This window comes from Kogia breviceps, chromosome 8, assembly GCF_026419965.1.
Source record: "Kogia breviceps isolate mKogBre1 chromosome 8, mKogBre1 haplotype 1, whole genome shotgun sequence".
Taxonomy (NCBI): Eukaryota; Metazoa; Chordata; class Mammalia; order Artiodactyla; family Physeteridae; genus Kogia; species Kogia breviceps.
In genome coordinates, this window is record NC_081317.1 from 28,035,885 (window position 1) to 28,052,227 (window position 16,343).

Sequence of the window (16,343 nt, forward strand, 5' to 3'; positions counted from 1 at the left end):
ACTTCCCGGGTTCCATCTGTAAGTTATAAGCCTTACTGCCAGTTTCCTATGACTGAGGAGGGTAGAATACTGAATATCTCAGTGTTTGGTTGGTAGTCATTCACAGAATTTGTTTAAGACTAGTTTTGACACTTGCTGCTGTATCTGGTATTCCTGAATGTGGTTCAACCTTTCAAGAATGTATTAAATAGGATAGGCTAAAGTGCTGTAACAAATAGACACCAAAATGTATGTCTCAAACACAGTAGGATTTTATTTCTTGTTCTGTAAGAGCTAAAATGGGTTTTCCTAATTGGCAAGCAGCTCTTCTGTATGTGGTGAATTAAGGACCCAGGCTTCTCGAGCCTGTGGCTCTGCCGTCCTTAGAGCCCCACCAGCAACTGCACCTAGTGGGCAGAAAGGGAGAGAGAATTGACAAGGGGAAAGTACTTAGCAGATAGTGAAAAGTAAAATGCATGACTGTAACTTAGAGAGGGAAGACGTTGCTAAGTGCTGAGACAATTTCCTACTCCGTTTCTCACAGGTTTTAATTATCCGCCAAACGCTGTGAGTTAAGCTTTATCTCCAAGTGAGAAAGGTGAATTTCTGAGAGAGAAGTAATTTTCTCAGGTTCACTGCTGCTCAGTGGCACAGCCAGGGTTTAAAGCCAGATTTTAAAACCAGTTCAGTTTACCATTATTTTAAATCAGTTGAGTAATCAATTCACTTTTTTGTTGTTTTTTTTTTTTTTAACATCTTTATTGGAGTATAACTGCTTTACAATAGTGTGTTAGTTTCTCCTTTACAACAAAGTGAATCAGTTATACTCAATTCACTTTTTAATCTCTTTTAGCTTTACTTGACCATCATGGAATGCTTTTACAGAGTCTTGATAATTTTTTATGCTTTATTTATTCTCAACATTGTATTGAGGGCCAGAGCATTAATGCAAGGCAAGGGGCTGACAGGCTGTGTCCAAACCCATGGGGCCTGCTGTCTCTTTCGCCCCTTGTTAGCTCCTTCAGGACATTGCCTAGGATTTTCCCGTACACACTTTATGATTGAACCTCACGTGTCCCTCTGTCTCTAATGAAGGTTGACAGACACATGGTTTATAGCAAATCAACACTACACAGATTAAAATTCCTTCAGAAAATCATTCTGTGCTGTCTTTGCAAGATAGCTTAACGACATTAGTTGAAGTAGTCTTCCTATTCAAGGTGACTTTCTTCTTATATAGACACTGGATATTAAAAAATACAGTTCCCAATTTTCCCACTCTCTTGGAGTCATTGGAAGTTCGCACTCAGCACAAAACAAACATTGAAAATAGTTAGAGAAAAGTCATAATTTTACAGGCTGCCTTAGTGTAAATTCTATTTCAAAGTCTATTTCATTGAATAACGGTCCTGAGCCTGGGAGTGTTCTGGAATGAGACCTCTTGGTAGATTCATGTGACTAGAGTCTCGTTGTGATTACCTCTTCAGTGAGAGCTAGGCCCTCATTTGGTTGGTTAATTCTTTCCTCATTCCTGTCTCGCTGACCTTCTCGTTCTTAAGAGGTTCTAATAAACACTGACTGTTCTCAAATCATATATCTTATTCCTCTCTGTTTCAGAGAACATCAATGATACCTATTTTGCAGACAAGAGAATATCAGATTCTAATGTGCCTGATATCATGTAGGAGCTGTCGTGTATATTAATGTCTTTTACTTAATATTTTCTTTCTTATTCTCTTTCATTTCACTTTGTAAAGTTCATATTTCCATTTTACAGATTAAAACAAAAACAGCAACCAAGAAGCTCAGAGAGACTAAGAGACAAAGGTAACAAAGTAAGTTGCTCACATATGGTTCATTCATTTTAATACTCCCCAATAATCCAGTGTTTGAGTATACTGTTGGCCTGTATGTGCGGGTTCTGCTTTAGCGGGTTCTGCACCTGCGGATCAAAAACGTTAAAAAAAAATTCCATACACTTCAAAGAGGAAAAAACTTGAATTTGCTGCCCACAGGCTACTATTTACATGGCATTTACATTCTATGTACAACTATTTCCGTCGCATTTGCATTGTAGTAGGTATTATAAGTATTCTAGAGATGATGAAGTATAAGGAGGATGTGCATAGATTGTATGCAGATACTACACTGTTCTCTATAAGGGACTTGATCATGGCAGATTTGGGTATCTGCTGGGGTCTTGGAACCAATCCCCTGAAATACCAAGGGACATTTGTACTATTACTTTGTTATTTCTTCCCTATTGATTTTTAAGTGTTTCCATATTTTTATTTTATAAATAATGTTTCAGTGAGTAACTGGTACATGGGAGTAGCTGGCAGGTAAACATGGTCCCCTAACAGTTTATTGTGTAAGACTTTTAAATACAAAGGCATCACCGGCACTTGGTGATCTTACATTAGTCAAGACCAATCTCCAGTTAATACTTGAAAATGTAGATCCTATGTGTGGAGCATGGCAATTATTGTTTCTGCTTCTTTCCTACTGCGTTATCAGTATAGGTCACTAGGAATTCTATATGACCCTGACCCTGTATAATGGGTGTATAAGACCGTTCTTATAACAAGAATCTGTTAGAATTTTTGTTTCTGTTAGATTAATATGCTATATTGTTGTTTTCCAGTTTACTTACAGCCAGAGAATTTAATGTATTTGAGTAATTTCATACCAATATTTCTGCATTTAGTAAGTTTTCAAACCAAAGCAGTCCTTTGCGTGAGAATTTACAAGCTGCTGCTCTTATGTCAAAAACTGAACCAAAGTGAACCCCGTTAGGCTACTTTCAGACCTTTTTAAAATTAAATTAAATTGAATTAAGTTAAATTCCATTTGTTTATTTATTTATTTATTTTTGGGCCGGGGCTTCCCCGACCACGGTTTGAACCGAGGCCCCCTGCAGTGGAAGTGCAGAGTCCTAACCACTGGACTGCCAGGAAATTCCTTCTCAGACCTCTTTCAGTAGTTTCATTTTGGTACCAGACTTTTTCATGAACTCAGAGAAATCGGTTTTTCATTTGCACTGTCAGTTTTTTTTACCTCAATGATGTTTTAACTCTGAACAAAATAATTTTATTTTTTGAACAGGTATTTTTCCCTGGGCTATTCTTCAGATATTGCATGTGTGCACGTGTGTGTCCGCCTTGATTAAGTCCTCAGTTGCATCGGTGAACCCTCAGATTCTCAGTGACTTTCTCTTTGCAAGAAGAACATGTTAGTGGACATAATTACGTCCACCTGTGTCACCTCTGCGACGTCCTCTGTCCCGGCCAGCTTTGTCGTGTTCCTGATCCAGGGGTGCGTCAGCAAATAGAAGCACCTGTAGTTCATCAGTGGAGTGAAGCCCATCATTCTACTGGCTCTCCAGTTCTGTCTAGGACACGGTAAGAATGCTGGTCTGCCGCTGCTTTATAAACCTCCAGTAGGGCTCTGGATGGAATGGATGAAAGGGGCCCTGGCCATCACCTGGAAATGTTCTAGCTAGTCCAAAGATGAATGAAAGAGAAAAAGGCAGACCCAGTTGTACACTTTCACGTGACCAAACATGGCCTTAAGCACACGGCTGATCTCAAGCCAGAGGAAATCCGTCCACACAGCCTGCAATTCATCCCACCACCACCTCATTCCCTAAGTGACAACTTTTCAAAAAACTGAGGTGGAAGACCCTTAGTCAAAACTCAAAACCTATGCCTCTGACATGTCTGATAGATTTTAGCCTTCAGAGTCAGGGTGTTCTTTGTCTTACTAGGAACTCATCTGTCCTTCAGATTCCTGCGGGCCAGGTAAGTGAGAGGCGACCGTGCTTCCTGCTTTTCAGGTTTCCCATAGATAGCTAATTCATAATTTATTGTTTGTGCAGTATGTTAGAAACATAAAATAACATAGCTGTAAGTACAAGCTACCAGGAGAGCTGAGAAGTGCCAAATCTAGTTTGAGAAGGCTGAGACACCCAACTGAAATAAAAACTAAAGTTGTCTGTAAGAAAATCCTAGTATGTCTGTGATGGTACTGAAGAAATTCTTCTAAGGTTACTAGCAGGCTATTTACTTGAGGTGACAATATTTACAATAAAGATAGATAGTACATTATTACCGTCTCATTACCTTATGGCAACACAACAATAGCTCCAGAGATGAGGATAAAAATATAAAACACAATAGAAAGAATCAGATTGTATATGTAGGCTTTTATTAGGGCAGACATTTCTATAATTTTAAATCTCATTAAAACAAACAGGTGACCTAACACAACATTGTAAATCAACTATACTGAAATTAAAAAAAAACCAAATCGATGACCAATTATCTTTATTAAACAGTGATCCAAAAAGAAGTAAAAATTAGTAAAATTAACTGTAAGTGAAGACACTGCAAGCACATAAACCAATGAGTTATCAATGTGCTTTAATACCAGGACCTAATAACATTATTTTCCAAGTAATTGATTAGTTATTAATGTAAAAAACATAAGTAACATAAATGACACAGATGATACTGTACTTTCTGTAGTAAAGAAATGTTTAATGGATTTTTTTATGGATCCCAATGGGTATTATGTAGAAAACCTTACTGAACAAAAACTTTTATAATCTCAGAAAAACAGACATGATGAAAAGGTTGATAATTTATGCATATAATTTAACGATGCTATCACAGGTATGGAAATGTAACAATCAATTGTATGTAAGAAAATGGTATAAAAGCAGAGGGTTGTCAAAATAGAGAACAAGAGATATTCTGAAACAAATGAAAAATCAAGATACTGTAGTAATGGCCACTATTTTTAATGTGTGACAGGTACTGAAATATCAAGGGGAAAATGAACAGACTGTTTCCTGAAGTGGTGGTGACAGTGGCTAGAGAGTAGCTTTTAAGAAATGCAAGGGACATAGCAAATTAGCTTACCACCTCCTCCAAATAAAGGTGAGAATCTCTTGGAAGAATTTAAGCACCGTTAACAGACACGTCTTATGGCAGTTCATGCAATGCTTTGTATTTCCACGGAAAACTATTTCAATGGTGAATATGACGTAGGAATCAGAAGCATATTTTGCTGAGACACTAGGTAATTGACACTTTCCCGAACTGAAAAAAAATTCATAAGAAGGTATATAAAGTTGTTGACTAAATGAAATATGTTCTAAGAATAACTCGTACCTAGTGAAATAGCCTACCAGCTGCCACAACTCTGGGATCCTCATGAGACTGGTGTCTCCCAGCTGCTCGGCTATCCGCACTCTCGTTCCACCAAAGAACATGAACTGCAGAAATAAATAAACCAGAAATACATTGTAAAGACTGTGGCATTACTCAAATAAGAAAGAAAGAAACATTAATCAGAAACTAAAAGTCCTATTCTTTAAATCAAAATAGTGATTATCAAAAAGGTAGCCCTAGGTATGTCAGTGATAAGATTTCAGAGGAGTCAAAGATTTGGGAGAGAAATTTATAAATTGATTAGTCAAACTGGTTTTATAGAAGAAGAAACAGAAGGATTTTACTTTATGTTGAAAAAGCAAGATTATCAAAAAACTATGCTCCCTACTGAATATTTGGCTGATGCAAAGAAGAAATTTGAACATAGCTGAAATTCAATCACCCAGGGAAAACCTTTATTAATATTTATTGTATTTCTTTTTTTTTTTTTTTTGCGGTACGCGGGCCTCTCACTGTTGTGGCCTCTCCCATTGTGGAGCACAGGCTCCAGACACGCAGGCTCAGCGGCCATGGCTCACGGGCCCTGCCGGTCCGCAGCATGTGGGATCTTCCCGGACCGGGGCACGAACCCGTGTCCCCAGCACCGGCAGGCGGACTCTCAACCACTGCGCCACCAGGGAAGCCCTATTGTATTTCTTTTAAAAGATGAGAAATATAAAATTAGGGTCTTGCTGTATATTATACTTTGTAATTGATTTTAAAAAGTCAACAATGAGAAGTTTCTATGACAATGCTATTAATTTTTTTTTTCTTTTTCTTACGTGGGCCTCTCACTGTTGTGGCCTCTCCCATTGCGGAGCACAGGCTCTGGGCGCACAGACTCTGTGGCCATGGCTCACGGGCCCAGCCGCTCCGCAGCATGTGGGATCTTCCCGGACTGGGGCACGAACCCATGTCCCCTGCATCGGCAGGTGGACACTCAACCACTGCGCCACCAGGGAAGCCCAACAATGCTATTAATTTTTAACATGTGAATTCTGCCCCATAGATATAACAACTTTTTATACCAGCCCCTTATTGTTGCTTATTTATATCATTCAAAAGAGTGTGGTATTCTACAAAATACCGAAATAAATGTTCTTTCACTTAATTATTTAAAAATTTAAAAATAATTATAATGTAGTACATGTTGGCTGTATAGCTTTTGGAAAATGCAAATAAATAAAAAGAGAAAGCAGGAATAGTGTCTAATCCTACCACCCAGAATTCACCACTTTGCTATTTTGGTGTATCTTTTCCATATTTATGTATATATGTATGTATTTTTACATATTTATAGACACACAGCGTATATGTTATGCTTATATGAGATGCATGATATATATGATGTCTATGTGTGTCTGTGTATTACAAGTATTTTATATACATAGGGTCATACTACATTGTTTCTAAAGTTTCCTTATTGTAAAGAATGCTGACAAAAACTTCCTTAGAGCAGCACCTATCATGTATATTTATAAAAATAACAATGTCAAAGACAAATGACTACTTACATGTATTGGGTGCTTCCTATGTGCTAGGCCTGGCTCTAAGCGTTCTGCATGTGTTAACTCATTGAGTCTCCACAAGAATCCTAGGTGGTGGGTTATGATTATCATTATTTTATCAATGAGCAATGTAAGGCACAGAAAGGTTAGGTAACTCACTCCAAGTCACAAAGTTAGTAAGCGGTGGAGCTGGGATTCAAACCCAGGCCGTCTGGATCTCATTATTTCCTCAGTGTAAACTCCTAAAATTTAAATTGAGAGAACCAAAGGGAATATCTTATATAGCTACAGTGTACGTACTAGAAGTTGTCCAGAAATGATGCACTGATTTATACTCAGCATATGACTATTCCCTTTTCTCCACTGAGAATGAATTTAAGATTAAAAAATGTGCCTACTCATTTTCAGTTTTTTCTTATAAAAGTTATATATGTTCATTATAAAAATTAAAATACCACTTAAAAATTATTTTCATCATTCAAGTGACCACTATATATTTTATATCCTTTCAAATTTCCTTCCTGTGTAACTGAACACATCTATACAACTGTGCATATTTCCTAGAGTATCGGCAAAAATAATTTTAAAATTAAGGCTTTTCATTTATATTGCTGAATTTTGTGGTGGGGAATTATTAAGCCAGCATATGCTACACAGTAGGGGTACTTATTTTTTCCCAGCTTCTCTGGTACTATATCTATGTCTTTATTTGGTGAAAATGGCATCTCCTTATAGTTTTATTTAATCTACATCTTTCTAAATATATATTTAGTAGTCATCTGTCCATCTACCTTTGCATATGTTTTTACATTTTTTTGCTTTCTTTTTTTTTTTTGCGGTACGCGGGCCTCTCACTGTTGTGGCCTCTCCCGTTGTGGAGCACAGGCTCCGGACGCGCAGGCTCAGCGGCCATGGCTCACGGGCCTAGCTGCTCTGCGGCATGTGGGATCTTCCCGGACCGGGGCACGAACCCGTGTCGGCTGCATCGGCAGGCGGACTCTCAACCACTGGGCCACCAGGGAAGCCCTCTTTTTGCTTTTGAATTTCATTTCTGGTGTCTCGGGGCATGCAGAAAGATTGATGAGGCTTTTTATAAAAAAATTCATCACTTGATTTTTTTGCCTTCCTTGTTTTCATTTGTTTTTTGGTTTAGAAATATAGTTCTCATCCATATTATTTTTAAAAAGCATCTAGGGGGACCTCCCTTGTGGTCCAGTGATAAAGAATTCACCTTCCAATGCAGGGGACGCAGGTTCGATCCCTAGTCAGGGAATTAAGATCCCACATGCCGTGGGGCAACTAAGCCCGCGCATCACTACTGAGCTTGCACGCCTCAACGAGAGAGCCCGCGTGCCGCAAACTACAGAGCCCACACGCCCTGGAGCCCTCACACCACAACTAGAGAGAGAAAACCTGTGCTCCACAACTAGAGAGAAGCCCGCGCACTGCAACGAAGGGCCCGCGTGCCGCAGCTAAGACCTGATACAGCCAAAAAGGAAAAAAGCATCTATATTTTATTTTAGTAATTTTATGACTTTTCTTCTACATTGAAATCTATAATCCATTTGAATTTTATTTTAGCATGTGGTATGAGATAGATATCTAATAATTTTCATAATTTTTCTCCTCTTCATATATTTTCTGGCTTGAAAATATTTTTTTCTGTATATTCGGATTCTTTTCTTAGGATATATTACTAGAAGTTAAATTTCTGGGTAAAGATCAGATGCTCAGTTTTGAATATGTTAGGTTTGAGATGTCCACTGGACATTCAAGGAAGGAAGTTGAGGAGGCAGATGGAAATAATGAATTAGCTATTCTTGGTCATTTATCCTTCCAGATGAACTATACAGGCATTTTCTAGAGTTTGCCACAAAAAACTCCGTGAAATTCAGATTGCAGTAACTTTCAAAGTTAACATTGAAAGCCTCAAATGGGTGTTTATTAAGTAAAGATATGCACTATATATCTGTCTGCCATATGTTACTCTCAGTGGAGTGTTAGGAAGTCATTAATCATGCATCTGCATTATTTCTAGCATATATACGAATATGAATATATATGTATACGCATATATACATTCACCTACATATATATGAATGACACAGGAATAGAAAGACCAAAATGTTAACAATATTATTTCTAAGTAGTGGAAAATGGTTTTTTTTCCACCTTTGGTCATGGCCATGATATTTAGTCTCTGTAAAAATATGTATTACTTTTTCATTCAGAGACAAACACTCTATCCCAAGTAATGTTATTTTAAAAAATCAATAAAAATATATTTAGAGGAAAAAAAAGATGAAGAACAGATTTTTCTTAGGCTCCTTGCAGTTTTTTAATCTTAGAATTTTGATGTCTCATGGAAAACAGCAGTTCAACATTTCGAAGAGCCTTCGTAAGTGGTTAACATTCTAAATAAATATTACATAAAACAGGTATTTTCAACCCTTAAAATGACAAAAAAAACCCTAAATATTTGGTAATAAAATTTAAATACATGGCATAATCAAAAACAGTGACCAAATACTGGAGGAACTTAGTAGGTCACCAGTACACTTTAAATTTCATAGAAGAAATGGACAACTATACCTCTGTTGAGTGCTCCATATTCTGTATGGAAAACTCCAACTAGTTTTGAGTAGCCTAGATCGACATGGGCATTAACCGCTCTTTTAAATGCGTCACCCCACAGAGCTGGCCCACCAGGTTTCATCTGAAAAGTTACCAGCTCGCAGACTCCTGGAATAGGGAGAAAATAATGACTTTATACAGGGTATTCAAGAAATTTCTCATCAGGTTAGCATGGTTCCAGTGGAAGGCTAATCTACATATCCAGATTTGGAGGATCAAACATAAAAATGTTTATGTACACATATATATGATTTTTTTGCATTTCTTGCATTTTTTCCTAGCTTTTATGTTTAGAAAGTCTTTCTCCATGTTTAAGTGTGAGTTATTACGCTTATCATAGAGAACAAAGAAAAAGGAAGCTATATTAAGCTATTATCAGAATGATTTTTTATCTATAAAAGTCATTTAAACAAATATTGAGAATTTATGATAAGATTAGGATTTTTGAGCTGCCTGAGTCTAATTCTAGGTAAGACATGAATAAGAAACGTATTTTCTGATCTCATATATTTCCTTCTTTTTTACAATTCTGAGAGGAAGCACTTTTTTGTTTGTATAATTTCCCCCTACAGGTTTCCATTTCTAACAGGAACAGCCAGCAAACAAAGGACCCAAAGTGATATGTGAAATTTTGAGGGGAAAAAAAATGAAGAAGGTGGTTTTATTGTTCCTAAATATCCAGGTAAACACTTGAAAATCAGTTTACCTTCTGGTCAGAAGTATGGAGCAGGTAGAAAAAAAGAAACTAGGGAACAAGTAGATTTGAGAAGTAAAAGGAAAAAAAGTACAAAGCAACTAAAGAATTATAAACAACATAGAGGCAGATAACCAAGATGTGACACTGTTCTAGGAGCCACTAAGTTCACATAGACAGTGCTGAAGGCTGAGGGGAGGTCCAGGTGGATAGGATCCAAATAAGACATTTCAAATCTCTTGTCATCTGAGATAACACGATTATGGGGGAAAGAAAACAAGTTAGTTTATGCTTTTAAAAAGTCTGCCTTTTGTTTAAAATTAGGTTGAGGTAAATATTTCTCTTAAGTCAGTAAGAAAGTGAAATCAGCAAGAAGATAAATCTTTAATAATTATTTTCAAACTGAGAAATAAGAGGAAACCAAAACAGTTAAACTACAGTAATTCAGCTTACCAGTTTAAATTAATCCATTCCCCCCAGTTTTACAAGCAAAGACATACTTACTGTTTTTAGATTAACTGTGATTTGTGTAAAAAAAATACTAAGTTATGAGAAAATATCCTACATGTTCCTTACCTACCTGTACACGTGTTCTGTGTTCTAGATCGCCAACTTCTCAACCTCTCTTCCCACGTAAACTTTTCATATTCATACCTAAACTTTAACAGTTTTTCCAAATTGGAAAAAATTTCATTATTTAATGCTCACTGTTTTAATTGTAAGCAAAGAGCTCAAATTCATTTTTATCTCTATAATCACAATATATTCTAATATAAAAGGATTATTTGTTCCTACGGAACTTTAGTTTTTATAGCTTAAAATCTTCAGTATGTTCTTCATTAAAATTCAATGTAATTTAGAGAGACAAACTTACCTTCTTTGGGTGGTTTTTCTAATTTGCACCATGGCACCAGATAAGTAATTTCACTCTCTTGTTTATCAGTAAGCCCCAAAATTGGAATGAGTAATTGTTCTCGCCATTCCTTATCATTGGCCAAGGCTTTCCCAACTTCAGTTTGATGAGCAAAATTGTCTATGGGAATAACAGGAGTAAGAAAAATAAAAATTTTTTATTTAAGATCACCTGTACACCTTTAACATATATAATATTGTATATCAACTATACATCAGTAACAAAATAAAATCACCTGTGCTACTTCTGGGTTTCATTCAATTTAGCAAATGTTTACGGAGGCCACATAAGGACAATATGTTATATCACTAGAGATACCAACATAAGTAGTTAGTTGCTCATGGTCTAAAAGGAGAGTGGCAATGCAAACAACCAATGATGTCATGTAGTAATGGGCTTTGTAGGTGCTACCATTTAGTAGGTAGTTGTGAGACTTAGGTAAGTTATTGAATCATTCTGTGCCTGTCTCTTACTCTGTGAAATAGGGATAATGATATAGTATCTACCTCCTGGGCTGTTGCGAGGATTAAAAGAATTGGTACGTGAAAGGAGCTTAGAACAATGTTTGGCACCAAGTGAGCACTCCATATATATTATTGATTCTTATTACTTGAGGCATTTAAGTTATAGTGTTAGTTTAGAGGAAGACTGTTTATTCGGTATTGCTGGTGGTGGGTAGTCAGGTCAAGGTACAACTGAATTAAATTTAACATAAATGAAATTAAGATTTGCTTTTTCAGCCTCTTTGAACAAACAGCTTCCAAAGAAACAGTGCTAATTCTCACTTACTGACACCCATTCTTTGTACCCAGTACTGTTTCTCTTCTGTTTGTTACCCAGACAGGTATATACATTTAATAACATATAGGCCTAGTACTATATTGATTATTAGGGCCTAAGGTTAATGGTAAAAGAGTTTTCTATGGTTTATGCTAGAGATAAGGAATAACGTCTGTGTTAGAGCTTAAGTAAGTTATATCACGATCTTACTAGTAATTTTCTTAATGGGACATAATTCTCCTTGTTGCACATTAAAGCATAAATTGTGTTTTAATGGGGTTTGTCCTATTACAACAGGGAAATCCTCTAAACTATGGCCGTGTTAAATATAGAATGAGCACTTTTCACAATAAAGTATGGGATGAATATTAACTTTGGACACTATTATGACTCTTAACTTGATGACCAGACACTAAAGGAAATTACTAAAAGTTCTCTGGATATCATCAAGTCCTATGTGGACTTCAGAAAGATTAGACACCGGAGTAACAATCTCGGGATTCCGGTAACCTGTTCTGCGTTGTCCACTAAACCAGCAGTAAGTCAACTTCAATATGGAGAGAATTCTAATTCCTTTGCCTTTACTTCCCTAGAGCAGCGTAATGATAGTAAATTCCCTGAAACCTTGGGGTACACAAACAAAAGCGGTTCCCTAAATTTAACAGATTATTCAATCTGAGTTAGGTGTGGCCTGGAAGTTAACTATTATCCCCATGAACCTCAACTAACCTCAACTAGAAATACTAAATCGTTTCTACTAAAATCCTGACATCCAGTTGCAGATTCAACAATAAGAAAAATTAACTCTCCCTTTTATGATCTCTAGCCACTTGGGCTCTTGCAATCAATGCTTTAAATTTTTCATAAATGATCTATACAATAAACCATTCTGTGTTCTTTCTGAGCATTAAAGGCTAGTTCACAATGTCATGATTTGAAATGTGAGATGTCACACTTTCCCAACGATGATGCATAGGAATTGGGGCAAAAGTTGCTCGAGGTACCAGTGGGAGGAGTAATCACTGAATTCAGTTTTTGTTGTTGTTGTATCTGTTGTTCCTCTCTTTAAAAGTTGAATTTAACCTTTATTTATAGGAACATAGACCCAAGAGGTAAGTGTCATGTAACATTTAAAAGAGTGAAAAATCTATACTGAATACTTAAGCTGGAAAAATCATACCATACTTCCAAATATGAAACACTTTATTGATCCTGCCTCCAAATTCTACACTCCAGAATCCAACCAATTCAGAGTGAGCTGTCTGAAGATGTATGTTTTTCTTAACATTTTCCAGAAACTCATTCATCTTTGAAGGTTTAATGCAGTAAGTACGAAACTCATAGACTGTTCCATCGTATTGTCTGGGGCCTGTAGCAAAAGATGAACACACCTGAAGAAACATAAGGTAAATTTAAGTATTTGGGGACCTTAAGGCTTACACTATCATGTTACAACCAAATCTGAATCGGCAAAGGAGGGACACTCATTAGACTCATACTCCATGTTCGTACCTCTATTGTCATCTCTCCTTAGAATTTGCTGAGATGTCAATAAAGATAAGTACTCTTAAGTGTGCTGAATATACAGCTTCTGCTTCCTAGCAGGGGTCCCTTAGACACCTTTTCATGAAAAGTTAATCATAAGAAGGCACTAGGGTCTTAATGAGAGTCCTTCATCCAAGAACTACAACTAGGATTCTAGTTAATTACAAATGGTTTACCTTATTTATCCAATATTCTATCTTTAGTCAATACTATATGTGTTAACAGTTATACATTTAAATGCACTTTATAAAATACACAGGTGTTCTGGCAGTAGTGATGGAAATACGTTTACTTGCAGAAGAATCTTTAGGTTTTTTTTTAAAACCTAAGTTTCAATTCAGGTCAAAGTATTTTCCAAATTCAATGAAGTACATCACTGGTAAATAATAGAACTGGAATGTAACTAATGTTAAAGGGGAATCCATAATCTATTAAATTGCACTATAACATGGTGGTAGACTGTATGAATTCTATAAAGGAAAAATCAACAGGTCAGAACTGTCTGAATCATTATTAGGTTTAATTATAGATGCAGTGTGAAGAAGGGCACTTAATCCATCCAGTTACACTAGGCTGATGGAAATATCCTTTAAGAACCATTAGTTCTTTTTGTATTAGAGGTATGCTCACTATATAAAGTTTTGCTATGTTTAATCTTCTGAGTCTTAGTGAACTTAACTTTAGGTAGGAAGTTACCTGCCAGAAATTATCCCCTGTGAATGCAAATGTGTGTATGTAAATACATATACGCACACGTGTATACACACACACTCATATGGCATTTGTGTTTACAATTTCATGTTATTGTAGTTTTGGATATCGTGTGCCAATTCCTGAAGCCGATTAATCAGAATTATCTAATACAAATGTTGGTTACAAGCAAAGCTATGGACAAATTTGGGGCTTACGTTGACCAGCTGGTATGTCAAATGAAACCAGTAGGCTCCTTTCTCTGACATATTTTTGGTTATAACACACGATTGCCTATGTATGTGATTTAATTGTGCATAATGTCATATTTATAATTATCTACTTGAGTTCATTCCACTCATGTCCCCTATGAGTTATATTTCTATTGCCCAAGTGTCTAAGCTTACAAATGAAAGCAGGTATTCCCACCAAAAACAACTGCAGCTACTCCTACTTTTGGTGGACATGTTTTTTTGTGTCATTTTAACCAAATTCTCATAAGACAATATTACACAAACAACTGCCTGGTATAATAGTTTGATAAGTATTCTAAATAATATATATCAGAAAATGAGCCAGTGGGGTATTTGTAACAGTTGCTTTTTTAGTTGATCTTTTAGGAATTTGTATTGATACTTGGAAACAAGTATGTGGTCAAGGCACATAATTTTGTTATCTTTCACCAGAGAAAGAAACAAGTAACAAAGGAAGCCCAGGGAAAGGTTAAACAGCAGTTGACATCAGTATGTGTGTGCTGGGGGGAGGTGATTTTTGTTGCAGGGCAGAAACTAGAACTGCTGGGAGAAGAATCATGAGTACTTCAAGCTCCCTTATATTCATGTCAGGGCACATTTTCAGCAAAAATAACTTCCCAGTCACCTATAAGAGAGCATTTGATCGACATTTAGTAAAGTCAGAGTTCAGAATAAACTTGTAAGGAATAATTTTGGCCCTGCACCGCTAGAGAGACTCAGGATAAAGACTGTATTGCTAATCTTGAGTGGTGGGGCCATTATGGCTCCTCCTTAGTCTTTACAGAAAGTCAGTCTCTATGTAAATCCCCTTCCTGTCCTATCCTTTGAGAAAGAAGTACAAACCTAAACAACAGGAGGAAGAAAATCTTTAGTTAGATTCGCGTATTAGACCAATTCCCGTCAGTTAAAGCTATTTTGTACATTAATCTCATTAAGTTTAAATGAGGTGGTCATCCTAGGTACTAGGAGGTTTCTTAGCCTGCCTGCCTGACTTGGGCACTGATCTCAGGAGGCAGTAGCAGCTGGGAGGATGCTTCACCAGCGGCACCCTGGGCCCCTCTTGAAGGTTCTGTCTTTAAAATGCTGGGAGGTTGCGTATTTCGTTAAAAAGGGGGAGGCCAGTTCTGTTGCTAGCTGCTGGTTGACCTTTTTCTCCTTCCCCCTTCAGCCTGGAGCGGTTTGTCGAAGGACAAACCAGAGAGGCTGGACCACCGCCTGGCATAGGCCCCAATGCTGCGACAGCAGTCGCGCGGGGCGGCAAGAACGCAGCAGCTGGCGCTTCAGGGGTGTCCTCACGGCTGCCTGGCACCTAAGCTGCAAAAGCCCCCCGCCCATGGCTGTTCGCGAGCCGGCTGGAGGCAACCCTGGCAGTGGGTCTTCCCCTAACAGCACCCGTCCCCCCACCGCCCCCGCCCCCCCCCCACTCCAGCGTGTCCCGGGGTCCTTGCCATGCGGGTTCTGGGACTTGCACTAGAACTTAGGCGGCAGCACCGACTCGCAGACCTGGGCTCTTCGGCCTGTAGGCGCATGCGCGGCCAGCGCGCTCCCAGCAGTCCCCTCCCCTCCCCTCCCCCAGGAGACATTTTGGGCACGTCCCAGCAGCACGTACCCGGAGAGCCAGTGTACGAGCGGCCAGAGCGCTAGTCAGGCTCCTTCGGAGGGCAAGCATGGCGCGACTTCGAGCGCTGCGAAGGGCAGCGGCCGGTATTCTTCCTTAAATTCCTTCTCCTGTGGCTTCTCTACTGGTAGGGAGCAGCTCCTGCGCAAGGGTGGATGGAGGCTCGGGGCGGCTCAACTCCTCCTACTGCGGCGGGTTGAGGGGAGGAGGGAGAGGGGGCGGACAGCCCAGTCAGTGAGGAGTCCACCACCTGCCCATGCCAGGCGCGTTAGGTGTCAGTCCTGACCTTTCGGTGCACTTTTGTTCCCTCAAGAGATCTTACCCCCAGTGTCAGCTGTGACATTAGTTAATTTCACCTCATTTCCATGCACACCTGCATACACTTCGTAAAAGTTCGTGTGTAGAATGCGAGTTTGTGTGACCATTGGGAAGGCAGTATGGATGCGTGCCTGTCATGCTTTGCATTTAACTCGTGGACGTGTTTGCCGGGGTTAATTTTTACTCGGGTGATTTCC

The 16,343-nt window shown here is 38.2% G+C and overlaps 1 protein-coding gene across 2 annotated transcripts; it reads right to left on the reverse strand.

The window, feature by feature from the left end:
- Positions 1–229: 229 nt before the first annotated feature.
- On the reverse strand, positions 230–15,985 carry LOC131761378 (protein NipSnap homolog 3A-like). Of its 2 annotated transcripts, none has more exons than XM_067041046.1 (6): positions 15,820–15,985; positions 12,902–13,112; positions 10,903–11,061; positions 9,293–9,442; positions 5,154–5,257; positions 230–386 (listed from the first exon to the last, which is right to left on the reverse strand). In XM_067041046.1, the coding sequence occupies exons 1-5, from the start codon at positions 15,877–15,879 to the stop codon at positions 5,154–5,156; spliced, it is 684 nt and encodes a 227-aa protein (XP_066897147.1). In that variant the 5' UTR covers positions 15,880–15,985; the 3' UTR covers positions 230–386. The 2 variants fall into 2 exon arrangements, with proteins under 2 accessions (XP_066897147.1, XP_058928107.1); XM_059072124.2 differs by lacking the exon at positions 230–386 and adding an exon at positions 4,943–5,081 and having other exon boundaries at positions 5,171–5,257; positions 15,820–15,963.
- Between the last annotated feature and the right edge of the window lie 358 nt (positions 15,986–16,343).